Genomic DNA, 27,771 nt, shown 5'->3' with positions numbered 1-27,771 from the left:
TATTTCATTTTGGTAAGGAGGAAACTCTTAACTACAATCCCTTGTTTTATTCCCATTTTCATCGCGAATTAGCACCCACACTTGACTCCAACGCAAGCTAACTTTCTTTGCCGGATACAAAGAGCTCCAGTTCTTAATGAGGCCTCTTCAATGACCGGAAGAATTTCAACCTAGCATAGATAAATGCATATAAATCAGCATATCCAGCCATTTTCTAAACAAGAGCTAGGTAAAAAGGACGAGGTTTTCGAGAAGAACCAACCCGGTCACGAATTGACTCGAGCAGAGTAGAACCAACAAAGCACAAAGGTTTTCAGTATTCTTTATAATTTGTTAGAAGTCATGTAAACTTGGAATTACGTCGGTCAGTTTTAAACTGGCTAAAAGCCTTCTTCTCGATTTTCTAGGAAACCACTACGCTGCTGAAAATTCATACTGATCTGCTTGAAGGAATGGGAGTTTACCCCGCGCACGACCTCAATATCACCAAAAGCTTTTTCTATCTTACAGTTGTCGCCTGCACGATCTCAAGTAACTCAATAATTTTGTTTTCATTTTTTCAAAACTACAAGATGAGAACAGTGACGAACACAATGGTTATTAACCACTGCCTCACGGACATGTTGATGGTAATGTCAGACGTTGCATTTTATATCACTCCCCGTTACATCCCCGGTCTAACGGATAGCTATGTGTTCTGTACGCTTTCGGTTTTTTTCGACAGCTTATTCAAAGTAGCTTCGTTTCTTAGCATGGTTTGCATCGCGTTTGATCGGTACCACAACCTCGTCCGAACCGGTCGTAAGAGAATGACTAAAAAGCGAGTTGCACTTTTGATAGCTTGGGTCTGGACACAGTCCTCAGTGGTGGCAACTCCGTGGAATGAACTCATCAAGAGTGATACCAGCACCAATACAAGTGCCTGTGCTTTGGTCAAAACTCTTCCTCTACTCTTAGAGATAGGATCTGCTTTCAGTACTCTCTCAGTTGTCTTCAAGATAACCTCCCTCCTCCTCCCTCTACTTGGTATCTACTGCATTTCGTTTCGCATCTTCAGCGCAGGACGAACAAGGCGGAGGGTCGACATTCAACACCGCTCCAACATTCAACGCCGTTTTTCACCGACACACTTCGCCAACCGAACTGCTCGAGCAAAGATCACTGCGATTTTATTGCTCGGTATCTACACAGTTTTTACAGCGCCATTTCTTGGCACTGTTATGTGGACGATGTTTTCCAATAATCGCGCCCTTGAACCAAGCGCAGCATTCGCTGTAAACTTCTGGCTTCGTCTGAAAGGTGTTTTATTTCCAATTCTCTACATTACAAGAAACCGCGTCGTTTTAAACTCCGTCCAGAAACTGGTTTGCTGCAAATCACGAACTCCTTACTCTTCGGATGCCTTCGTAATCCCTGGTATTAGAAAAAGAGGTATCCTCAAGAACCACCCCGAAGGACCGGCACAACGTATTAGTTTAAGAGGTCATGGAACGGTAGAAGAGCTGGGAATTCTCTGTATAGCGAAAAATGCATTACCAAAGCCAGTTAATTTTACAGATCTAAGTAAGGAAAGACGCGTTTCTATTACAGAAGAAACATCGATATAAACAGGCAAAGGTGCTCGCGATCGGCGTCTTTCTTCAAACCCAGGTGGTCTAATTAATAACATTTCATCGAAATCACGTCTTGAAGGCGCAATAAACGAACGCGTTGAACTTGCAGTGGAAATTCCGGCTCAACCTCGGTGTAAGAACCTAGAACCTTGGACTAAAAATAAGGTGAGAGCCCAAAGAAAGTGGTTATACTCGATAGAAAGCGCATGTTCGAGAGAAGCGAGGCGTTTCCTTCGAGGAACGTAAACTTTACTTTGCATAAATAATGAACCCGACATGTATAACACTTGATTTTTAAAGCATTTGTCACTCATCTTCTGCATTGCACCTGACTTGTCCAAGAAACTCAGGCTGCAATTACTTCGGGAAAGAAAAAACCGGAACTGTTACTCTTTTTTTTCTATACTGAAATTAAAAGTGACGAGAAAAAAGTAGCCTGAGCATCAGACCTTCCTAAGGGGCTAGGGGAGAGGAGATGTTAACCTTTTTTCGCTTCCATCTTTCACCTTTTCCCCCAGAAACGCCTGATACTCAGGCTAAGAAAAAAGAGACTTCCCCACCCGTTATTGATATCATTTTAATTTTTCACTTCGCTGACAAATGCAGACTGCAGACTGGCAGATAAACAAGGTAAACATTGTTGTGAAATGCTTCAACAGATTCCCTATCCCCAAACTTAAAGTCCTCTAAAAGTCTTGTTTAGGGATAGGGAATCTGTTAAAGCATGCGCAGTAGTCACAAAAACCAGTTTGACGAAAGAAAAAATAATTGACTAGTCCAGAAGTTTGAGCTACGGTGTCTCAACAGCTTGACGTGATTCAGACCAGAACCTCATTTCCTCCTCCTCCCAAGAAGAAGCAAAATGACCGGGGCTCTGCTCGCAGTATTGGCTGGGTTTTAAAACATCAGGTTCAAACTTTACTCAGGGCCTCTTCACATGAGCCCGGTTTCCGAGATCTCGCCTTACCCCTAAATCCTTTGTAAAATCATCGATGTGTTCATATGAAAGGACGGGCTGGCTCTGTTCCCGAGATCTCAGTTTTTCCAACCGAGATCTCGGTAAGCTGGTTCGAAGTTTTGCCATATAAACACTTCATTCATCCCTGTCACCAGGATGAAAGCGGGATGAATTCTGGCGGTCTGGATGGCATCGTCTTGCATTGCCTGTGGTATTTTCGATATCATAAACATCCCATTTAACTGCAGCGATACGGCTTTAAGAGTTGCCGAAGCTATGGTAGGCACGAAAGTTAAATTTTTTGTGTTTCGCCATGTCTGCATTGTTTCTCGAATTTGGCGCCAGAACTCGTCCCCAGGATCTTTGGCCTTTTCTCGTCTCGGAAACCAGGCTGAAATTTCTCATATGAACCCAAGGCGAAATTCATCCCGGTCAACCGGGCTTATGTGAAGAGGCCCTCAAAGACTGGAAGAATCGAAAATTAGACACAACGAGCGAGCAATCCCAAGCCTGTTTGAACAAAAAAAGAAAAACGTCTCTCATTTCACGGTAATCTTAGCCGTGTTCCCTGACTCCCCGCCAGTCTGAAAAGATTTCATAGGTTGTCAGCTACGATATGTTACAGCTTCCACCCCCAGAAAGTCTTACCGACCTCTATTAAGCCCAAAAACAAATTCAGCATATTAAAGCTATATTATGTTAAATTAGAAATAAGACAAGTCACTCATAAATTCTCTAAAAATTTATTGCAAAAAAACGCCTCCTAAACAGTAGGGCCTAACACTTGAAAACGCTTAGAAAAGACAGTAAGTCGGTGGCGAAACTCTTCTACCTCACGGTTTACTTAGAATGTACAGGTGTTAGAACGCCCACAGGAACTAAAACGACTAAACATTTCAAACTTCCATGACTGCCAATGTAATTCAAAGCTGGCAGTAGGTAACAAACCTGGTAGCAAGCTTTCCTTCCCTCTCTCGGATCTTTCCGCTATCCCGAGTCGAACCCAGAGAAAGCCAAAGAGCCTGCTCTCAGGCCTGATGGTGAGGCCATTTTTGCTTTTTATAGTCAGAATAAGGCCCTGTCCACACTATTGCGTTTGCGTTTGAAAACGCACACATTTCCATGCCTTTAGGCCTTCCGTCCACACTAACACGCTGAGCGTTGTCATCAAAAACGCATCCATTTGAAAACGCTCTTGAAAGAGGATCAAAACGAAAATGCATTCATATCGTGTTAGTATGGACGGTCGAAAATAAAAACGATGACCGAAAATACCGCCGGCGCGTGCTGGTAACATGCGCATAGAGTTCATTTTACGTCACCGTTTCCGAACGTTTTAGTGCAGAAAGTCGAAAAGGCAACAAAACGGTAGTGTGGACGCGAATCGATCGATGCGTTTTTGATGACAACGAAAACGCATACTTCTGAAAACGAATTAGAGTGAACAGGGCCTAAGATTCTCTTCAGTTGAATTCTGTATTTCGACATAAATATTTTTGAATACTTGGAATAAGTCGTGTCTAATTGCAAGATTACCGCAAGGGCCAAAATATTTGAATCTGGTTAGTTTGAAAAGACACTAAAATAGATACATGTACCTAACATGATTAAGAAAAAAAATCCTCAGCCTGTCTTTTACCGTTCAGGACAAAGAAAATAACAGCTCTCTCATTTACGAAAATGTTCACAAATGGTCTGCTTGACTGAACTCTAAGCGCCCCCGATCTCCAAGTTGTCAATAACGCTTAACCATAACCATACTTTTTAACAAACAAGGATAAAACTGATGTGATTTGTTCTGGTTAGGTCATCCCCTGTCTAGCGTTGTATTGCAAGTACGCAACCCGCGATGCCTACCTGCAGGTTTATATAGCATAATTACCAGGCAAATCTGAACCGTGTCCTTGACGACGGGATCTGATTTCGATTGATTAAAGACGCATCTACCTCACTTTCCCCTTACTCCTTTCCTCCTACGCGTTTGTTTTAAATTCATACAAGGAAGAGATTTTGTACCACCACAGGGCAACCAAGCTCGCAGTAAGTGCCTGTTCATTACACCACATTTCAGTAGATTCTGTTCTACGGATTTCAACTTTGTCTCAGGCCCACGTCGAGTCGATAAACCACAGGAATCCACTTCGTGCGACCAGACAGACGGTGTTGATTCACAAACATGTAAGACTTCGTGCGCACAAGAAAGCCTCCGCGCAGACAACGACGCAATTAAAATGCCCCGCTATAATACTACAACTTAACACCAAAAACGATGGATGTCCACACACGATTCAATCGTTTGCGAACCATTTTTGCCAATATCATCAACCAACCAACAAAGTAGAAATCGCCAAAAGAAGTAAAGAATGTAACGAAGAGAACACAGCCAAGCCACCTACTCGTACATCAGGTAATCATCCATAAATCCCCTCCGAAACAAACCAGGAAACAAGCCCTGCGCAAAAAGCGCGGGTAAAATGTCGGCGCGTGGAAAGATGTACTCTTCGCGATCGCTGGATGAACAATCCCAGTCGTCTTTTAACACTCGCTCCAGCAGCTGCTCAAGGATTGGGTGCTTTTTTGCCATATCGTCCGTCAAGTTCTGAAACATGGCTCCCCTGGAGTCTGAGATACTAAAGGCTCTTTTGGCAGCTTGCAGCACTTCCTGCAGCCGAGTGCTACCTAGCCTACCGTGAAGGAGCTCTCTAATGATTTCTGATCGCTCAAGTCTGCGTCGATCGCGAATACGAGTAACTTCCGCGACCAAGTCAGCCATTTTCTCTCCCAAAAGAATTTTAGAGAACGCACTTAAGGTACTAAAACAGAAAAAAGAAATCGTAAACATCGTGGATTTTAAACGAGAAAAAACCTTACTCGATCATGTTAAGCTGCCCGAAATGCAATAGAAGCGTATTCAGTTTTCACTCTACAACTTCACAGTGCCCCGGTTTGTTTCTTAAGAGGGAAGGGAGAAAGGGGGGAGGGTTGGAGAAGGCAGAGGGCGAGGGGTGGGCAAGTTAGAAAAAGGATTACTTTTAAAAGATAGAGAGGAGAGGTTGGACACCAAAAACAGATCATGAAAGTAAATTCAACTAGTTATTGAAGACTCGAATTTATCAAGACCGTTAACGTGTGAAGACTTACTTCTGCAGTAGAAGGCTAACGGGAGGATAGACCTGGGAAGCGCTTTTGATCCTAAAGTTTTGTCTCTCCTTCCTTGATGTGGCACTGCTACAAGCGACGTCCACGCACAGTTGGTCTCCGAGCTAAAAAAAGAAGCAGTTTATAATTAATACTTAGAATCATCATCCCCAACACCGCTAGCTGCATGCTCTTTAGCGAAAATACTAACTGACTTAATATTTGTTCTCCTAAAGACAATTAGTAAAATCCAACTAGTGGTCTATTATCAATGCTGTGTTCTGATTGGTTGAGCTACTACTAGGCTATATGTTATAGCCCACTAGTAGCGAAAAGCGTGGGCTTTTTGGCGGCAAAAAGGGATTAAAGTCTAGCTTTAACTAGCTTAAATTTTTTTATTCTCGATATTTTTGACCAACTAGTTGGATTTTACTAAAACAATTATTCCTTTCGCCAACATGGCCTCTGAGTCAGTAGCCCATTCGGCCTTCGGCCTCATGGGCTATTGACTCAGAGCCCATTCGGGCTCGAGGAATAATTGTTAAATATTTGTCACTCAAACAGAGGGGTGAAATTTTGCTTCACCCTTTTAATCCCAGATTCATTAACAGAACTCAAGACACAAAGTGTAGTGAATTCTTTCTTCAGGGAAATTTGGATTTGGTTACTTCCGTTCTACAGTCTACTTGTTTGACTATTTAACCGGCCTTTAAGTCCCAAGAGTGACAAACATCTATTCGAGCGATTTTCGTATGACCTTGAAAACTGGTTTTGGTAAGTGTTCGTTATTTGTTTTATCAGCCAATGGATGAAAACATCAAAACATGGACTCTTTGTTTTCCCGCCAAAGAAAACCCTAATATGGAGAGGGCATTGTTCGATTGGCCAATCGTGTTGAGATATGACGTCAAAGTGAAGTATCGGTTGATTTCTAGAAAGTTCTTCGGGCATGAAATTTTTTCACCCCAGCGTTCGCTTAACCAAACAAAAGCCACGCGCGTTTGTATCCGTTCGATAAACCAATCAAATCGCTCTATTTCCGATCCTTTGTTGTTTCTGTTTTGTTCGCGCGTTTTCATATCAAGGTCATACGAAAATCGCTCTAACAAATCAATACACAATCAAGAGAATAGGTTTAATAAAATAACCACCTGAGGGAAAATGCTTTAATCTTATAATCAAATTCCCTCAACTTTTTCTTTATAGAAATGTATGAGACCAGTTTGGTCCCAATGGAGTCTGTCCTAGAAAGAACTGAATGTCTTTGGTCGCAATGGGTGAAACCGCTGGTAGCAGTTTTGCATGACACCTTTTTTCAGTATTTCCAAATACACCTTATTTACGATACCCGCCTTCTTTGCACGCGCTTTAGGACAGATGGGATAAAGTAATGCAGGTGGTATTCAGGAAACAAGCAAGTGATATAATTTACCAATACGAGCAATCACGGTGGAGTTTCTCTATTCCCTCAAAATTAGACAATTATTTTGGTCGTGCAAAATTTACAGTTCAAATCTCGACAAGTTTAAGGTCTCTACTGCTCGCTGTGAGGACATCTACGGTCACTACTGCATCCACAAACGGTAACAGTGATCACTTCCACCCCCAATTTCTCATTACTGTTTTTAAATTAAAACGTTCTTCATTTTCACTCGTATAGAATAAACAAACTTGACCGCGATTTCTTGTATCGGCAGACTTTTTCAGTTGTTGCCTCCTGAGAAAGCACGTGACATCGCTTTTATCCCATCAGTCCTTAAGCGCGTACAAAGATGGCGGGCATCGTGAATAAGGTCTACTAAGTAAATATTGCGCGAGGGGTATGATTTAAAGACTTACGCTAATGCCCATGAAAAACATCATACAAGTACCTGTTCCTCGGCAGTATCAGGCCATGAAGGGATGTTAATTCTAGTCAGGCATTCTTCAAATACCGATTTGTAGTTCATTAAGTTATAAAAGCCTTTGCGTAAGGTGCGAAATCGTTTGTAATTTTCTCTACGACAGCTGAGCTACTGCTCCTTCTACTATCTCTTTCAATTTTTTTTCCGTAGATAGGTATACAATTGATGATAATTGTGCTGATACTATCAGCAAAAGTCTGCCATATTTGATTTAACAGAAGTCAGTTATGAAGAATTTATCCTGGGAATTTAAGCCAGTCAGAAAAGGAGAAATATTTTAAACGAATAATGACATTTCTTAAAACCTGACTGTGACCACTTCTTAGCCTCGGACCAGGCTCCTTGGTAGGATTAATGGAAAAAGGCTAGCTGGGTATGGAGAGGGAGAAAGGGCGGCGGCCCCAGCCCCTCCCCTTTACTTTCCCTCTTCCGATCTCCTTGCGACATTTAGCGCCCTTTCCGCAAACAGAGAACCCGTTCACAAGCTACCACCTCTGGGAGCACAGGCGTTAATACATGTAAAAGTTGTGTTTTGGACACAAATTGCCGTACTCACTATTCTACCTCTTATGCTGAAAATTTCAAGTAGAAACCTGTCTTGATCGTTTAGCTGCTATTTTATTGGTGGATACACCAGTACCGCATCCTTAATCTCCTATTTTTCCGCGCGAAGCTAAGCATGAAAAATGTCATTTCTAATAAGCAAAATGGTAGCGTGTGGTAAGGGTCAATAACAATGGTGAGGACAATTTTTCACTTGTATATCATTTCCGCTTTTTTTCTCTCGCGACTTTAGGTTTTCAAGAGTAGTGTTACCATAGGGAGAAATCGAATGTTAATATTTCTTAGTGGTAACACAGACTGGAATCTATATTTCACTAGCACAAATTGAAAACTTTTCAAATACCTCTTGAAGGACCTCGAATAACCACAATGGATTTTCGACATAATTGACCAAGGACAGAACAAAATCTTGCAGGAAGGAACTGTTACAAGACATCTTGGAGGTACTCTGTGAATCGGCTGCAAAAGAGAAGAGTAAGCTTGGAAAGGGTAACAAAATATGAGCAGGCCTTAACCCTTTAAACCCTAACATGAAAATTCATATTCTCATTTGTTACCCTATACATTTTCAAAAGAAGTAGTTGGGAGAATTTGTTGAAGTATCAATTAGATTCATCTTGTGTGATCATGTCCTTAATTCTCATGACCACTCTGTTTTATAAAGCAGTGATATTTCAAGGAGAAATTTGACGCTGATCACTCTTAGGGCTTAAAGGGTTAAAACTTCAGAGTCATTTTCCCAAAAAGAGGCTAAATTTTTCACATACTCCCAGATATATAACTCACCGCGGAAATTTTATGTAAATAAGTTAAACATCGAAGAAAACCAGTTTAAAAGACGATTTCAAGGTTCGTAATCTTTTGAGCTTTTCAAATTCCATGACTTTCCGTGACTTTTTCCATGACCTGTCTTAGCTGTCAGTTTCAAAAAATCGAAAACTTTCCTTGTTTTAGGGTATTTTTGACCTTAAAAAGTTCAACAGACAAACTCTGGCGTCCAACAAAAATGCGTGCCGTTTGCGCTGTTTAATTACTCCGCTCTATCTTACATTGTCTTTGCCTTGTCATCTGGGGTAACTAATCTATCAAACAAAACTTTAATTTTCCATTACTTTTAAGGACCAACAATTAAATTCCATGACTTTCCAGGCCTGGAAAATGAAACTCTTAAATTCCATGACTTTCCAGGTTTTCCATGACCTCTACTAACCCTGAGATTTGCACAAAAGCATCTTCCTTTTAATACACGATTCGCTCGACATCCTCCCCTTTCAGTTTAAAAACGGTGAAAAAAAAAAGCGCTTAAAGCGTTCGAGCTAAAGTAAGCACTACAACTCCAGTGATTTTGTTATCTCTGCGTCCTGCGTCCCTGACGCATAAAAATACCCAAAGACGCAAAATAATTCACGGAATGCGTTCCGTAGGACGCAAAGCACAATCAGTCGATTTGAAGATTTTTTGGAAGAACATCCTGTTCGTGTGATTTCTGTCTGTGGCTGTTGCTTAAAGACGCATATTAATTTTAGTATTGTTTGTGATTTAAATATATGGAATATGGATTATATTTTAATTTCAGTAAACGGTAATAAAGAGTTTTGGCGTATGTCTCCAGATTAACTGTCTGGTTACGTAAAGGCCCAAGCATTTTCAATTAAGGACTCCTTGTTTTTGTGAATTTGAACTCATTGGTTCTGGACTGGGACTCATGATTTTTCACAAGGTGAGTCCCAGGACTCATCATAACTATTTGTAACAAAATCATTTGATGAACTCGGATCGATTACTTACCATCTTCCCAGTGGCTGCAGCCAGGTTTGCCAGTCAAACTCCCAGGAGTCGTATCTTCCATTTTAGGAGATCTTTTGCCAAGCTCCACCGTTGGTCCATCCGTCAGCCACTTCTTTTTCACCAGGTAGCATACAAGCCTAGTGTAAAGGATTCAAAGAGAGGGCAGAAGTCGATCAAGACTTTAGTCTATTCAATATTGCTGCACTTCGATGCGAAGTTACGCAAAACCAGTGCCTCCGTAACAAGAGGACTTAAGAACATAATTAAGCTCGCTCTGTTGACGAGCTGTATTCAACTGTCGGCGAGAGAATTCTTATTGCAACAAAGTAACTGTATCCGTCTTCGAGTGCGGCTTGTAGCAGTGATTGCGACAAAGAAAAACCTAAGAGAAAAAAGCCACACTTCAGACCCCACTAATAAGCAGTTTCCTTGGGATATAACTCGAAAGGTTTGTTGTTGATGAAGATTGTTTTAATCTTGCTTAAAGGAATTCCCCCTTTAACTAAGAGATTATGGAGTCGTGCAATTTAGCTCCCACTCTTTCTTTGATTCTGTGGATGAAATTCTTTCGGTATGGCCATTCAAATTAAACATCTGTAGCAGCTATTTAACGTTGTACTATAACATTTACCTAGCATGTAGCTGTAACTCTAAGTGGACAAAATCCTATGGGTGACCGTTCAAATGAAACATCTTTGGCATTGGAAACTGAAACTTGAATTTTTCTATACCACTAACGACTAGCGTGAAAAAGTTTAAAGATTTCAGTAACACACGTAAAGAATACAGAGACAACTAAGAGGAGCGCACACCTGCAAAATTCACTCAAGTGCTCCTTGACGGGGCAAACGCGGCGGTGAATGCGATGAAAGTGAGCCCTGTCGTGGCTTGGTTCGTCAGGTTTCTCTCCGAGTTTTGTTAAACCCAGCATACCCAAGTTAAACGCGGTTTCGAGAAATGGATGTGCTTCAGCAGTTCTGAACGGATTTCTGTTGGCCAAAACACTGTCGCAGCTTTCGTCATTGTCGGAGTCATCATCTCCATGTGGTCCTTCGTTAAATAGTCGCCTCTATAAAGGAAAATGTACATAAATACCATTAGAAGGCTTGAGATATGAGGCTTAACAAATGAGCACATGAAGTGTAAGTTTACAGAGACTCTGTTATCAAAGTAGCCGGAGGTTTCCAGAACGAAACGAATTAAAACGTTCACTTTGCACTGTATGTGCCTGTGTGCCTCTTCAAAAAATCTTTCCTTTTCGCCTTCAGGACCTTGCTTTGTCTTGCAGTTTTACAACTCTTCACAAGTGACAATTTTCATTGTTTTTCGCTATAACGAAAGCTTCGCAGTTTGTGTTTGCTGCTCTCTAATATTTTTTTTCAAATTTTCTGTTCGATTTCCTTTATCATTGCGTAGACTACACTGAACTTCGAGTTCAAAGTCGTGTTACAGTTGATGTTATTAAGTCTCTCCCGGCAATTTCTGTTGAACGAAAATTTTTTAAGCAGTCGCATTCTTCTCAGTTTATTGGTGGAGAAACCTTGAGGCCGTAAACAACACTGCGATTTTTCGTGGAATGTCATGCACACATTATCGACACATTACATATTACAAGTTGTGTTTATATGCGACGCGTTTCGAGTCAATAATAAACCTTCGTGTACAAATACAGTCAAACCTAAATAATTAGGGCACCAAAGGGACAGAACCAGGTGTCCGTATTAATGAATAATGGGGAGCTGAAGAAGCCACAACGGCTACAGCAGTGAGAACTAGTTTATGTGAGCAAAACGAGAACTCTGAGCGTGCATTTAAAATACGACTACGACGTTAGATTACCTAATTTTACCTTTTCTGAAGAACCTAAACAAACGACGACGAAGTTTCCTTTCTCTTTTTGAACAGTTTCGACAATTGAGTGCGTTGGAATAGTCGCGATGACGCGGACATTTTAGACACCGTTGCAATCACGTGGCATGTTAAACTCTCTAATGTGTGCTGATGCAATGTAAAAAAACATCTCACCAAATAAAAAAATCCTTTCTGACCCCACTCCGTCTGGTTGTGACTTTCTGTTTCAGCTAGCCTCTCCTTGTAATGTTCCAGCATTGCATGGCTGGCATCCATGAGCACTTCAAACGGCACATATGAACCGCTACTGTGGAGGTTTTGAAGTCCTGTACAAATCCACGGCAGTAGATCCAGCTGAGCTGCGCATCGCTTTCCTCTACATAGTTATTGAAAATGCTTGTCAAAATGTGTTTGAATAAAGAAATAATCCTGGAAGTGTTATATATACTTGTTGGGTAAATTGCAGACGCAAACAAAAAAGAACGTTTTTCGTTCATGTTAGTCGCGAAAACTAACGACCAAAGTAATGACTTAGGACAATTTCCAATACGCGCAAGCAATCACACGAACCACTGAGATCTCAAAGCGCTTACCGGTGGTTCGGACGTTCGCTGCAAAGTCGTTTCCATACAATTTTATACAGTCAAGGTGAAAATAGTTTCACGTACTTAACTTAAAGAACGAAGAATATTCACCCCATTTTTTTTTTGGTTCACACGCAAACTACACGTGAAGTGATCAAAATTTTTGTGTTATTTCAGCGCTTGAAATCATATCGACACGATTTTGTATCAAAGCGACCCGTTTCCCCCAAAGCAAATGCGTGTAGCCAGCGCTAGGCGAGGGAGAAACGTGGCTTTGATCAAGAAAATGGCGCTGAATTCTCCAGCCAATCACAAACACAGCAGTTACTAAAACTGAAAAGTGCAATTGTTTCAAACAAGCTACGGTAAGTTTTGCGGAAGCCCGCCGGCTCTAGACGGAGATTGACATGTACACTTACGGACATTTATTTGAAGAGAGGACAAAGAGTGTTTACCTGCAAAAATTTATAATGCTCCTCAAATCGTCTTCCGCTTCAGCATGGCTGGCCTTTTGTAATAATAAGAGAAGAATATTTTGAACGATGGTTTTTACTTCCTTCTCCGTCTCAGCTTTCTGCAAATAACAAAAGCAAATTAAATTGATTGTCGAAATTTCAGTAAAACCAATACGCGGCTTGTCACATCTGAATTTTCTCCTATGAACAGTTCAAATTCAAATTTGAAGAGTTTTTTTTCTCAACATCAGAATTATGCGTGGAAGAACTGAACACAATTAAAAAAAGAAAGACATTACACAAATGGCACTGGAAACGCGTCAAAGCAAAAGAGTTTTTTTTTTCAGTCTTTTTAGAATTCAACTTGACAATGAGGTCCTCAGAACAAAGATAAAGGGAAGGAATGTTGGTCCCTCTGAGGTCCACCAACAGAGCGTATTTTGACTAAGCTCAATAAGTTTGGGTGAAACATTTCTCCGAATATCTCACAAACGACAATAAATACAAACCTGAAACTTCACGAGACGTTTTGCATATCCCTTTCTTCACTTAGTTAATTTGTTGAATGATTTCGATTTTTGTTATTGAAAACGTGAAGATTAAAACCAGCAAATAAAAGAAGCCTTTTCTAAAGCATTTGCCACATTCGCCACTAGAAACGAGAAGGAAACTGGGCCGAGTAATCTTTCGCAAAGACTTCTGGGATCATTACTAGGGACACGCCGGTCAGCTATTGGCCAGTTTTTTCCCTGTCCCCAGTAACCGTCCCAGAAGCCTTTGCAAAAGTTAACTCGGCCCAGTTTCCTTCTGGTTTTCTTCAGTGACCAATAGCTGACCGGTGCGTCCCCAATAACGATCCCAGAAACAGTTGCGGGACACATTTCGGCTCCAATTTCCTTACTTTTGTCCAGGATTGTAGGTATTGAGGTTTGTCAATACAAGGTATACGAAAGGGGTACCTTTCTTAATGCAATTGTCTCTCGGATCGTTACTGGGGACGCGCCGGTCTGCTATTGGCCAGTTTCGTTCTGGTTTTCTTAAGTGACCAATAGCTGACCGGCGCGTCCCCAGTAACGATGCCAGAAACAATTGAGGGACGAATTTCGGCTCCAATTTCCTTCTCGTTTCTAAAGCGGTGAATTGCGTTACAATGCACTGCCAACAAATGGAGCAGATGAAGGTAGAAACAACTACCTAAAGTAATCGTATGGGAGTTGAGAATTATCCCTTGACCCGCCCCAATCCCCTTATTTCTTGGACATAACGTTGGCTCACCCTGAGAAATTTCTCGCAAAGATCCAGCAGGTCACTTTGTTTGAGGATGGTAGTGACATCTCCCTTGCATTGAACAAGGCATTCAAGGCTTTCAACTCCAGAACTGACGACAAGGTCTATTAACCACCTAGGACTAATAGCGTTGGAAAACAGTTTTGTTGTTAAATGTTAAGATAAACGATAAGGATGCAACTATAAATCTTAAATAAAGAATAATGCCATTTTGTACGCGCCACTTCTAACCAGGGGACTCCCCATAGGATAAATAATCGTGAACTTAGGCAAAAGGACGGCAGAAGAAAGAAGAAGACAACCCTTGTGTGACAAGCGCGACAATAATTACGTTTGAGAAAGTTTTCCGCCAAACTTCATCACCTTCTTTAAAACAGATCTTTTTGTAAAAGAACGGAATACAGTAATACAGTAATGTTAAGTGAAGATCACTTCAAAACAAGCAAGTTATAGTGATACTCACGCTAACGACACCTATTGATATTAATGCGCCAACCAAAAGCGCATTGGTTCTTGCAATATCAGATTCTTTTGTTTCACTCTTTACTTTAATAATAAACAATTGTTTTTTAACAGTGAATTCCTAAATGGTTGAGCAGCAGTTACCTTTCTTATATGTTTTCACTATATTCAGCAAGAAACAATAAGCATTTAATGCTTCTATGGCGCAAATTAAGTCTTTGCACCTCAAAAGTGATTGGAAGGCTGAACCTAGCTGAAGAAGTAAAGCAAGTACCTCGCATACTCAGCATGACGCGAGCGATCTTTATCAGCCAGTCTCTGTAACCACAGACTGTGCGCAACAATCTGAACAGCACAGAGCTTCAAAGCGTTCTCCACTCCAGATTTCATTATCTTCCTTGGAATGTCCATCTCGGAACTCTCTCCTTTCGTAAATGCGCCTCGAGAATTCCACGCCTTAAACTGCAAAATTCTTATTGAGTTACCCTGTTTCTCGCTAAGCACTCGTCCTAGGCGGTAAGCCACGCGCGACTTTCCAGATATCAACTCAATATACCGCAACCGTGACAGAACATTACTTGGAGTTGAGTCAGTTGATATGTTCTCCATCGACTGGGCACCGAGCGTTCCGTGGGATTGAAGAACGTGACTCATTGCTTCACCTAGAAGCTCTGGTGAGTCAGAGAGCGAACGAAGAACAACCTCGGCTAGCTTAGCCCAAAGTCTGCAATTTGCATACTCAAAAAGCATCCACGTGGGAGAGCTATCTTTAATTGTGAACTTGTTGACGTGAGACAAGACATTGAGAGCTGCTTTGAGACCTATATGTTGTTGTTCTGATAGAGTCTTGCTAAGCGCCGCAGGTGCACTTTTAAAAAGATGGTGAAATATCACCCGTGAGAGCGATGACTGAGGTGCTGGACTGGGCGTGGCAACACCCTGAGAGACGTGTTGTCCAAGATGTGTGAGGAATGACAGGTCAGCATCTGATGGACTACAGCAGATCAGATGGTAGGTTAGCCAGCACTCATTGTTGTACTCCTCCACCTATATTCACAACCAAACAAACAGAAAACATTTACCAGAAATAAGCTACTTGTTTACTGTTATTCTGTGACAATAATACTTTACTCAAATTCGGCTGGACATCTGAAAAACTGACTATACGCTGACAAAAAGATAGTTCCTGCTGGTGCACGCTTGACATGTCAGATCCAAATTCTTTAGTTTTTAATAGATCATTAAGTATTCGTGGACTGATGCTTACTAGGGAATGCACAGAGAGGTTGGAGACCCCGGTTTTTTTTTTGCAGATCTGAGGCAACGAGGGTCATAAGGTCAAGACTTTCTCCCACTACAGCCTTGGCACTTGGTTCAGAAGAAGTATAATTTGAGCAGCACTCAAATGTAAGTTACTAGCTTCGTCTCATTTCTCGCGAGGCAAGCGTCTCGTCTCTAGAGAAGAGCACCTTGTCTCTCACTGTACGTATCGCCACACATGCAAAGGACCAATTTAATAATATTACTATACCTCATGACGTAGAGAAGATGCAGGCAACTTCTGTAGACACAATCCTACTAATCCTAACTGAAACTTCAGAGACATTGCTGTCTTAGGACAGTCAGGTACATTGACTGCAGAAATATCAAGGTTTAGTTTCGTTCTCATTTCTGCAATGGATGTATCAACAACGTCAGACTTTTGTGACAACAACTCAAAAAGGAATGCAAATGTACTAATCGCCAAAAGTGTATCCTCTGGCCAAATGGAGACGGTAGGTGGCTTGTCGCCGGAAACATCTACTTCCATTGGAGAATCAGATTCTTTGTTGCCATCTGCCTTTCTTGCATTTTGGTATTGTGCGGTTCCAAGTGAGCATCTAGCAGACACAGGCATCGATGAAGCATCACAAAGGCCAAAGAGAACCTTCTTGTAGAATGAAACAAGAGCATATGATATTGCCACAGTGAGGCACATAGCACGCCGGTGATGGCCAGAAGCATTCAGAGCTTCGATTATAGAGCATACTGAGTGAATATCAATGCTGCAATGAGAGCTGAATGCAATGCAGTGAGGGTTGTAAAACGAAAATGTGATGTTTGAATCGTCCTTTGTACAAGTGGCTGCCCTAATGTCACTATCGCACTGCTCTAGTGCCATCCACTCAGACACATACGCATTCTTTGATTGGCAGGTCAACTGGATAGCCATGCAGCTGCTTACAACAGGAATGTAAGTCCACTCTCCTTTAAGCACTTGCTGAAAGTCAGGTAAATTCCAGTCAATGGAGGATAATTTAACAGCAACTTCCAAGCCATGCCATGGACGAACTGGACCAGTTACAAAAGCTACAGAAACTAAAACCAAAGCACATAGAATTTGTAAATAAACATGTTAGGCATTCTACTAATCACTGCAAGTTTCCAGGAGAAACCTTTAAAATGCTTCCTCTTAGTATGTCGACAAAGTAACCTTTAAAGTCAAAATGAATTTTTACAATGCTGTAGAGCTAACCTGAGATCAGGCTTTATTTTCGTTTCGCTTTGAAAATTACATTCCGGCGGGCAAGGTGAAACGAAAAGAGAGCTTGATACAAACCTTCTACGAAACTTCTGCCGCTCACTTTTTTGATTGATTGACATTTGCCGAATCAGCCTACCAAAATTACTTCCGTTGCTTGTTTTTCTAGTATGCAAATTTTTCACGCGTAGAAAAAAAGCAGACTGGCTGACTTAAAAAATAGCTTTCATCTGTTAATTTTTTCAGCTAAAAATAAAACAATCAGCACAATCACATTTAACTTCTTGCGAGATTAAGGGAGATCTCGAAGGTTATTTCTGTTGGCGTAGAAGGTAAAAAGTTTTCGAAAAGACGGCGACACAATGTTCTACTAGTTTTATTTTGGCTAGGCGTGCTCGAAGTTAAAATACTGAAATTTCTATTTTTCTGTTGCCTTAATATTTTCCTCGGCAATTTTCCCCGATTTTCAGTACATAAATCTTTACAAACAAAAGCAAACAGCCAACGAGCGAGGACACCAGTTTTCCTGGTTCATTTTTTACAAAAAGGCAAAGGCAAACACCCAGTCTGTTACCTTAAGCCATCAACAATAATGCCTACACTGAAAATTCCTTGAACAGCGATGCGATATTTTTCGTCCAATACTTCACAGTTGGCGATTGAGGTTTCTTTGGCAGTGAGCCTCCGGTTGCGTACCCCGTTCGGAGAAGTCATTCCCGGCTAAACTTTCAAATGAAACCAGTTTAAAGATGGACAGTTTTTCGATTTGCATTCGTTTGTTGGTAAATAAAAAGGCACCTTGTTAGCGGTCAACAACTTGCAGAGGGATTTAACTCCGCGATACACTCACATTAGTTCCGTAAATAAAGCAAATCCTGACAAGATATGAACAACCATATGAATTTTCTGAATTTCCATGGCACATATTAAGGCATATTTTCCTACCATAAGAATATAAAACAATAACAAAGACAGCAAAATCGATCCTTCTCTTCGTCGACGACAGATCATTCACGAAAACAACCACGCGAGGAATAAGCGCTTTCAATTTCCGGCGTTTCCGATAGCCAATCAGATCTTGTGGCATTGTTCTAACAGCCAATCAGCGTTATGGCCAAAATCAAGCCGTAACGAGCACAAACTTGAGAGAGTTTGTATCAGGCCCAATTTTAGCGGTAGCCGTGAGAGAGAATGTATGAGAACCGCTTAAATTGGGCCTGATCTCAGGTTACCGTAGTTACTAAAACATGGAACCACCGAAAACTATCTACAACCACCTACAACCACCTACAACCACCTCAAAAAATTCAACAACCACCTACAACCATCTACAACCACCTCAAAAACATCTACAACCACTCGCAAACAATCTAAAACCATCTAAAACAAGGTATAAATGTCTGAAATAGTTTCACACAAATGTATGTAGTCCCGCAGAATCCTGTAGTCTAGTGTGAACGTGTCTCACTTGTAGAGCCTGATTTTATACAGCTATTAACCCGTATCCAGTGGCAAGAATTAGAAAACATTACATAATGATATTTGATAATTCTTTTCAGCAAAATGAATCAAAACGTTCTTACCAGTAACGTCCCTTGGCGGGGAGGGAAGACCCGAATATGTGATCCAAATTTTTCGTTCCGTTTTAGCTCGTAAAGTTCCAGCTACTCTAGCCTGTGCCAGGCTCTCAGATAGTATAGTGGGGACGTATTTACAACAAGCAAAGCGAAAATAAGAAGCGCGCATATCCCATCACTCCCAAGAAGAGGGCCGGGGTGAAAGTTGGGTTCCAAAACATAATAAAGGTATATAAAAATCCAGGTAAATTACTTTAAATACAATCATTCACTATTAAAATTTTTCAACCCATTTTTATTAATTTCGGCTCGTCTTAACTTGTTTTCTTCTGAATCCATTGCATTATAGATTTTTTTAAATAACATTTTTAACAATGATTACACCTACTAGTCTCCGTTTCCTGTGTCGTGACGCAAGGGAGTTTAGCCTTGCGTGATGACACAGGAAACGGGTGTGAAAGACACTAGGGTTCACCTAAAGGAGTCACCTGGAATGTACAAACATGTTTGGCGGATGAGATGCTAAAAAAATTAACTTGTTCTTAGGAATGTAATCCGCCACCTTAGAACAAAACAGCAGTGAAGCAGACTCCGAAAGAGAGGGAAACCCTACCTTGTGCCATTGCGTAAACAAATGAAACGTGAACCAAAACGTCTCACTGGTACCCAGGGTAGAAAAAGCCAAATCAAGTCAGTCTTTCGACTACGAGTTTGCTATTTTATTTTATTATTTTTTGTGACTTGATAGTTCATTTTGTAAAGTTCTTTAAGTCTTTTAATATACTTACCATGATCTCGCATTTCATTTCGTGACTTAAGCCAATGGTTGATAATACAAGGGACCAGGGAGAGTAAGATTTTAGGGGGAGGTGGATGTTTTGTTCGATTCTCGTATTTCATGTTCGTGACATGTTGTCGTCTCGCCTTATTTCAGACATTTATACCTTGTTTTAGATGGTTTTAGATTGTTTGCGAGTGGTTGTAGATGTTTTTGAGGTGGTTGTAGATGGTTGTAGGTGGTTGTTGAATTTTTTGAGGTGGTTGTAGGTGGTTTTAGGTGGTTTTAGGTTGTTCCATGTTTTAGTAACTACGCTCAGGTTACTGTAGAGCAAGATTCCTACACTATCATTGATCAGTTTGCCTACGTGTACTGTTAAATTGCTTACTTCTTTTCACAACTCAACCAAAAGACCAATTCTGATATATTAAAATTCATACTTGGCTGCGAAGCTTGGGGTAATAAAACAAAAGAAATCACATTGAGGCTCAGCAATGAATAAAACATTTCTTTTGTTTTATTCAATTAAGCTTCCCAAACAAGTATGAATTTTAATATATATCGAAAATGGTCTATTGTTGGTACAAGTTATAATTACAATACTGGGTATTACACAAAAACATGATATCTTCACACATGGAAAGTTCACCCCTGCTATATGGCTACCGCTTAATATATTGCCCAAATGGTTTAGTACTTCATTGGTGTTCATATAATAAATAGAACATCACATGATCGCTTGGAGATATGAAATTTCTCTTCTCATGCTGAACAATATTTTTCAACACTTGAAGGAAAATTTTGCATCTCCACATAGCCACCTAATCAACAATACCTCTTTCATTTAAACTCTGTAGTTGATCAACAACTCCTTTGTGCTCTTTTGCTGGAATTCCTGGACTGAGAACAGCTAATCTCCAAAGGCGTGAAAGTTCGTCACTGACCGTCGTACATCTTGCATGCATGAGATGAAACATAATAAACATTTAAGACTGTATAATAAGATAGCTGTTTATTGCTACATTCTTTTTAGCAAATGCCAAAATATAGCTCATGAATAATAAAAGAAAACTGAACATGAATAAAAAAATCACTAACTATATGCTGGTTCCCACTTACTTTGAAAGTCTTGGAGTAAAGCCTCCTGCCAGAGATCCACAGAGTTTTAAACTTGACTTAGGTTCCTGGTTTCGTAGCTGTGATGTAAGATATGCTACACTTAATCTCTCTTGGCACAGCACTGACAGTCGTTCAATGAGTTGCTCAGTGCATGCTGTCAGAGCTGACACAGCACTCATGAAATCGTCCTGAAGCAGATCAGCTGTGGTTTCCAGGACTTGAAGAATATTTACCCTCTGAGAGGACGAGTAACCATAGTGACTGTCGTCAAGCTGTTGATCCATTTCATCTAATTACAAATAACACCAATGCCATTCACAATTGAAACTAGGTTTAGCTGATACAACACTTTGTCTCAAAAGATGGGAAACCATAAAAGTATTTCCTCTTGGAACCCTCCTAAGACATGCATTCATAATATCACTGAAAGACACTTATTAGGGAGCTTAAGCAAAGCCATTTTTTAGCTAAAGCTAGCTAAAAATGTCAACCAGAAGAAGACAATGCATTCTTAGGCAGTGGTTTTGCCCAAATTCTAGGGCAAATAGTCTTTATAAGAGACACTAATAGCAATACAATTTTGGTAGTTTATTGGTTTGGCCAAGTTAGACTTGCAGTTACCATACCAACAGGTGAAAGTTAATAATACCTGGTAGCTCATGAATGTACTTAACAATTTATTATTCCTCGAGCCCGAATGGGCTGTGAGTCAATAGCCATTGAGGCCGAAGGCCGAATGGGCTATTGAGTCAGAGGCCATGAGGGCGAGAGGAATAATTGTTTTAGTAAAATCCAACTAGTTGGTCAAGAATATCGAGAATAAATTTTAGCTAGTTAAAGCTAGACCTTAATCCGCTTTTTTGCCGCCAAAAAGCCCGCGCTTTTTGCTACTAGTGGGCTATAACATATAGCCTAGTAGTAGCTCAACCAATCAGAACACAGCATTAATAATAGACCACTAGTTGGATTTTACTAATAATGAATACCAACAGGTAAAAGTTAATAATGACTGGTAGCTCATGAATGTACATACAATTATACATGTACAACATTATAAACAATTATACCTCTAACAAGTGGCTGATGAAGGCAGTTTCTTTCCCACAATTCTTTAACAGATCCCTCACTGTCATTATCCCGATCATTGTACTTTGCGAAGCCCAGATCATTAATGGATTCATACCTCAAGCTTTTACACCTGGATTGGAATCCACTTTTACAGACAAACCAATGAGCCTCTTCATCAAGGCCTAATAATACCAAAACAAACAATACACATTAACACACAAATTAATTATTTTTTTGCAACAAGCTTTTTATGAGGGGTTGGTGTATAGAAAAAAAATAAATAAATGATAATAATAATTATTATTATTATTGTTATGAGCTGTATTTGCAAAAACAGAAAAGTGGCTAATTTGGGAATTGCAAATATTGACCTGCCTTCTCAGTCCTCTTGTGCATAGTCACTAGTGAACTTACGCAGCAGTACGGGAGAGGAAAGACAGCAAACCCTGTCTGACAAGCATGACAATAATTTTGTTTAAAAAAAATTTCTGCCGAACTTCACCCTCCTTTAAACAGATATTTTCCTAAAAGACCAGAGAACATTAGTGTTAAGTGAAGATCACGACAAAACACACAGTCATGTACATGTTACAGCCATGTCACGTTTGTCAAATACAAGTGTTTTGCCATCCTCTTCTTCCTGCCATCCTGTTGAGTAAACTCACAATTATTATCAATTATGGGAGTGAAGGGGTAAACAAAACTGCTTTTAAGAGATATTGCCCCTCACCTTCAAAAACCGAAAAAAATAATAGCCGGCAAATCTACTTAATATTTACGCTGTAGCTGAAAGAAAAAAATCTCATTCATATAAGCGTTAAAAGTGACTGAAAAACTATGCTTGAGCCCAGTCAGGGACAAAAAAGCATGTCAAGTGCCTTAGGTAACGGCTTCAAATCTGCTTTCTGACAAGTGTAACATTTCATCTTCCTTCAGCCCCCATTCAAACGTCAGAACATCCTAATGACATTCAGAGAACATTTTTTAATATATAAATTTGTTGTGCTGTTGTTCTTACAATGTTGTACCATATGGGTCAAAACATACAGCAATTGTACAGCACCATTTAGGTATACAAAATCACGTTTATCTCAGCAATCTTGAGCTGTTCACACTGCATCAATATTTTGAAAACAAATGTTGAATTATTTGTGTGGTGATGTTGCATTGTGTGACGGGAAGTTAAAAAGTCACAGTATCACAACAGCAAATAAAGTGGTACAGTGTATACATGCAAACGGAAGACCCAAGTGACGGCTACAGCTGTACATGTACAGCCATGTAGATTCCCCTTTCAATTGCACTTGGCATGCTTTTATATTAAGCAAAAGGATAACATTATTATTTTGATAATAGATTAAAACTTAAGTAGGGTCTTATATTTTGTGAGTCTGTTGTGTTGATGGGTGTTTAGGGTCTTCTTGTCTCCACAGGGGCATATTTGTTTCCATAGACAGCCTTACCTGGACCAGCAGTAGGGTCTGGTGCCCCTGCAATCGCATTTATGTCTTCTTCTTGCTCTTTCTGTCCTTTGGACAACAGCTTATCAAGCAGCTGTTGCGCAGTTTCTACTGTACGTTCATTCTGGTGTTCACATAAAAGGTACTGAGAAAATTTTAATAACTGTTCCCGGTCCAGCAAATTAAGTGAATCAGAGACTGGCATTCGAATTGTCACTGTGTTCTTGTCCTTTATTCTTGTCAAACATGTTGCTATAACATGTGCGCACCAGTTTGTAGACTGATCACATGAGCAGTGAGCTGAGGTTATCTTCCCACGATCAAAGTGGACAGTAACATAATAACCATTTCCATTACCACTGCCCCTGTTGTGATCAACTGTCGCACTCAAACGGAAGCCTACAACAATAAAAAATATCAAAACATTTCATCAATATTGTTATAGTAAGAGTGCTTAACCAATGATTTTTCTTTCAAAGAATACATCTTTTAGATATCATGTTACCCCACTTTTTTAGCCCTGTTATAAATTATTGTAAACACCACCACTGACATGGTATAAGAAAACTGAAATGGCAACAAACAAAAAGAAGAAGTTTTGAAATGGTAATCATGATGAACTGCAAATGCAATAGCAGAATATCAACAGGGACATGGCTTCCTCCTAATACATGTGGGTGAAATGACAGGTTTTGAAATTCAGTTTAGCAACATTAATTTTGCGCTTTTTTTAAACACTTGATCCTTTTTGATATACATGTATATATTTTTTTGAATATCACCTTCTCAGATAGCAACATGTATTATGTAAACTGCCCTCTGCATGGCCTCTTTATTCTGCAAACCCCTTAGGCATGTGTTAAATGCATGCAGTATAGAGTTCTAAAGTGATGACATCATAAAAATTATATTTGTGAAATTATGGGATTCGTCAGGATATTCTGAAAGAACACGTTTAGACCCAAGTCAAATTTAGAAGGATTTGTATGGCGTCATCAGAGTATAGCTGGGCTAATATCTCAGAGACAATTTGCAAATTTTGCAATTTGCCCCAAAATGCTAACAATTAGCATTTCGGGGCAAATTACTATTGTTGGCAAGTAGGCCTCTTGGATGTTGTTCTTGCAGAATATCCTGACGAATCCCATAATTTCACAAAAGTAATTTTTTATGACGTCACACTTTAGAACTTGTTAGAGGCTTTACTTTAAGTGACCATGCTTCAATCATTTATAAATACAGCTATGGACGTTGATAATTTACCGAAGAGCTTACCACACAACTACATGTAAATCAAAGATAATTTGATAGCATTACATGCAATTCATCCTTCTAACATAATTATACTATAAATAACCTGCCTTGTCAAGACCCAGACGGGTCTGGGGTCAATGGCCCGTCTAGGAAGGCTTCCTGACTCGACAGATGAAGTAAATATAATGTTAAAGTAAATATAATGAAAAAAATTAGCACGTGGTCTGGGTGACCCCTCAAATTATCTAAATGACACCCAGAATTAACTGGAACACTGATTGTATATTTTAAATATAGACTGGTCTCCACAGGTACTCCAAGCTCACGAATGAGAATCAATGTTGCGTAATTTTATAACAGAAATATTATAAGGGTTTGTATGGGGATTTAAGGGATGATTATTTAGGGATCAAAAATAGTAATAAAGGATGAAAAAAGCTGGAACTATGATATGAATTAAAATGCTAACATGACCATAGAGTGTTTTCACATGACGTCATGGCAGCCATATTGGTGTCCCAAAACAATGAAATGGCGGCCATTGTTGGTGTCCCGAAAGAATCCTTTGGGAGTTGAACTCTTTTCTTATGCTAAGGCTTTCTTTTGTTTCAATAAATTTGCATAGGTGTTGGCCACATGAGTGAAAACACTCTATATATAAGTATCGTAGACAATTCATGCTTACTGCCACAGTATAAATGAAACAAGATCAAAACATGCCTGCTGCATTTAATTATCAAGGTGCCATATGGATCAAATTCTCTGACCATTCTTGCCTTTTTCATCACTTGCCAAAAAAACTGGCCCTTGCCAAGGGGTTATTTTGGCAGTTGGGGACACATTTTAGTGGTCATTGCCATTGTGGAGAGGTTTAAATAAGATTCAATGTATGAACTGTCCACAGGGACAAAGTACAGTGGCTGTTGTGTAGAGGTGGCCGCTAGTGGAGGTTTGACTGTATTATTACAGTGTACATACAAAAAAGTAAAGAAACAAGTACAGTCGACTCCCGATAACTCGAACCCTCACTAACTTGAACCTTGTGCTAACTCGAGCCAAAATCGATTTCCCTGGATTTCCGTCAAATATTCACTGCAATTTTACCCTCAGTAACTCGAACCCTCAATAACTCAAACTCCCGCTAACTCAAACCAATTTTCGTTTCCCCTCAGGTCATTTTCTATATAATTTTACCCTCGATAACTGGAACCATGTTTTGAGCCCTTAAAAAGTCGAGAAAAAAGCCGTCTACGGGCGTCCGAAACATTGAATTTTGGATTTCCTGTTGATGTGTTGTAGGAGTATAGTTTACCAGTGGAGGCTGATGTAGATTGTCACAGGCTAATGTGAAGCAGCTTTTCTTCCCAAAACAGTAAAACGCATGCTCCAGTTAGGCTATGTTTTGTTACGTTACCTTCTGATTTATAATCTAGAAGTATCTTTTAATTTTCACTTGACATTTCTACAATTAAATGTGATTAAGATGTTCACTGTGCAGTAAAAACTGCTTTTTACCTTACTTTCGGCTATTTTCTTCGAACTCCCGATAACTCGAACCTTTTTTCGATTTCCCTTGAAGGTTCGAGTTATCGGGAGTTGACTGTATTAATTTGTTTTAGTACATGACTACTCTCTGGAACCTGAATTTCAGCTGTTTTCTCAAGTTGCTAACTACAATGGAGGACAAAAGAACTTGGGACTGTGTGAAAAAGCCCTTCCAATCAATAGTTCCGTAGGACTCTCCTCCTAAGGACAATTTTTTGTTCGGCTTTGGGTTCATCCCGTCGTTCCCCCCACTTCCCCTAGCAATGTTGTGGCCAAAAGAAGCACTCAGTTTCACCGATTTTGCTCCAAATTCAACTTTGTTTGGGGTGGGAGGGGAGGGGTCGCTAGTTTTAGTAATATCACTGGAAAGGTCCCAACACTTTTGACCTCCATTGTAGCAAGAAAAATGACATCACCATCGGTAAAGACGGCTAAAATTTAGACTAAAGACACCTCTCAATTAATTTCTATTAATAACCCCATTGTTCTTGAATCACACCTACCTATCTGGCTCAGATTTTTCACACTTCCATTGTCACGCATTGATTTCGCTGAAGAAAAGTCCACACCACTACGGCTGAACTGTGCATACTTCATTATCATCTGCTCATCCTCTGGAAATGAAAACCCGATAATCTTCAGTTGCAGTTCATCTGGGATTGGAGGGGCGCGATGCTCGACGTAAGCGAACGGAAACTTCAACGCAATGTAACGACTACACAAGTCTTGAAGGGACAGTATCTGGTAAGTGGTAGAGGAAGTGTTTTCTGAAATTGATGAATCGTCGCTGTCCCCGTCGTGGTCGTGATGTCGACGAGCGGCTAACTTCCTCAAACATTCAGTCTCGCCGCTACTGTAACCACAATAATAGTCATCTTCATCGAAGCAATACTCATCGACATCACTGTCGTCCATTTCGGAACCAAAATAGTACGGTGAATGTGAAAAACAGTCATCATCATCCGACCACATTGCACTTTAAAATACTCAAATTCTTTGCTCCTGTTGTAATTATGCAGTAATTTCTGCGCAAGTTGCTTTAATCAATGCAGGATTCCAAGAACCGCTTCTTAATACCGGTCACGTGGCAACATAACAACACTTCCTTATTCAAAGACAAAATGCCTGTACGTCAGTTGGTCGTTAATACCTTCCTAAGCGAAGCAAGCAACGGTTTCACCAGACAGCAACTGCCAACATGGCAGCAGCCACAGATACCTTCAGACGACAGAAGACGACTCCCAGGTGTTTTCACAAACCGAGGGGTCTAATCCATGCATCAAGTTAGTACCTCATGTAAGCTTACGTATACTGTGCCAGGTTTAATTAATTCATTCTCGTCCCCAGAGCCCGTCGTCTCTTGGTCAGTGGTCGGTTAAAAAATTAAGCCGAGTGGCTCTGGGGACGAGAATGCGCTGTAGCCTCCCACGCAGGCGTTTTTAGGGAAGTTTGTGGGGAGGGAAGGGGAGGGATGAAAAACGAGCTCCCCTAAAAACGCCTGCGTGGGAGGCTAGATGCGCCAGGAGCCGATAATCGGCTCCTGGATGCGTTGATGCTCAGGTCTAGTTCGCAAGCCAGGTATATTTAAGACCAGGGGGGGTGCACGGGGTGCGTTCGCACCTCCCCTCCCCCCCACAGGCCCTAAAGGTCCGCATTTTGATACTCAAGAACTTCTTCGATTCCAGATCAGGCGGAACATAGTTAACTAAATTGAGTAATTCTGGGATATTCCAAAATTAAAGTTAAACAACAAATTCCACAAATGGGTAAGTGAGAGATAACAGTACATATTGTGTCTTATTTCTTTCAGATACTCCTCAAAAGCGAAGGAAGACAGGCCAAATA

General features: G+C 40.4%; 2 protein-coding genes across 2 annotated transcripts; one reads left to right on the top strand and one right to left on the bottom strand.

Annotated features, from left to right (window-relative positions):
* Positions 1-452: 452 nt before the first annotated feature.
* On the top strand, positions 453-1,607 carry LOC140938096 (histamine H2 receptor-like). Its single transcript, XM_073387632.1, has one exon. The coding sequence runs from the start codon at positions 453-455 to the stop codon at positions 1,605-1,607; it is 1,155 nt and encodes a 384-aa protein (XP_073243733.1).
* Positions 1,608-3,298: 1,691 nt separating this feature from the next.
* On the bottom strand, positions 3,299-27,134 carry LOC140936644 (uncharacterized). The gene is made up of 15 exons (XM_073386138.1): positions 26,430-27,134; positions 23,131-23,526; positions 21,667-21,849; positions 20,600-20,888; positions 20,316-20,434; positions 16,136-16,962; positions 14,879-15,651; positions 14,131-14,263; positions 12,856-12,974; positions 11,991-12,192; positions 10,778-11,034; positions 9,966-10,102; positions 8,521-8,636; positions 5,713-5,834; positions 3,299-5,384 (listed from the first exon to the last, which is right to left on the bottom strand). Exons 1-15 carry the CDS (start codon positions 26,896-26,898, stop codon positions 4,964-4,966), a joined length of 4,563 nt encoding a protein of 1,520 aa, XP_073242239.1. The 5' UTR covers positions 26,899-27,134; the 3' UTR covers positions 3,299-4,963.
* Positions 27,135-27,771: the final 637 nt, after the last annotated feature.

Source organism: Porites lutea, chromosome 5 (assembly GCF_958299795.1).
Source record: "Porites lutea chromosome 5, jaPorLute2.1, whole genome shotgun sequence".
Taxonomy (NCBI): domain Eukaryota; kingdom Metazoa; phylum Cnidaria; class Anthozoa; order Scleractinia; family Poritidae; genus Porites; species Porites lutea.
The sequence above is the reverse complement of the archived record's forward strand: the minus strand, read 5'-3'. Positions and strand labels throughout refer to the sequence as shown.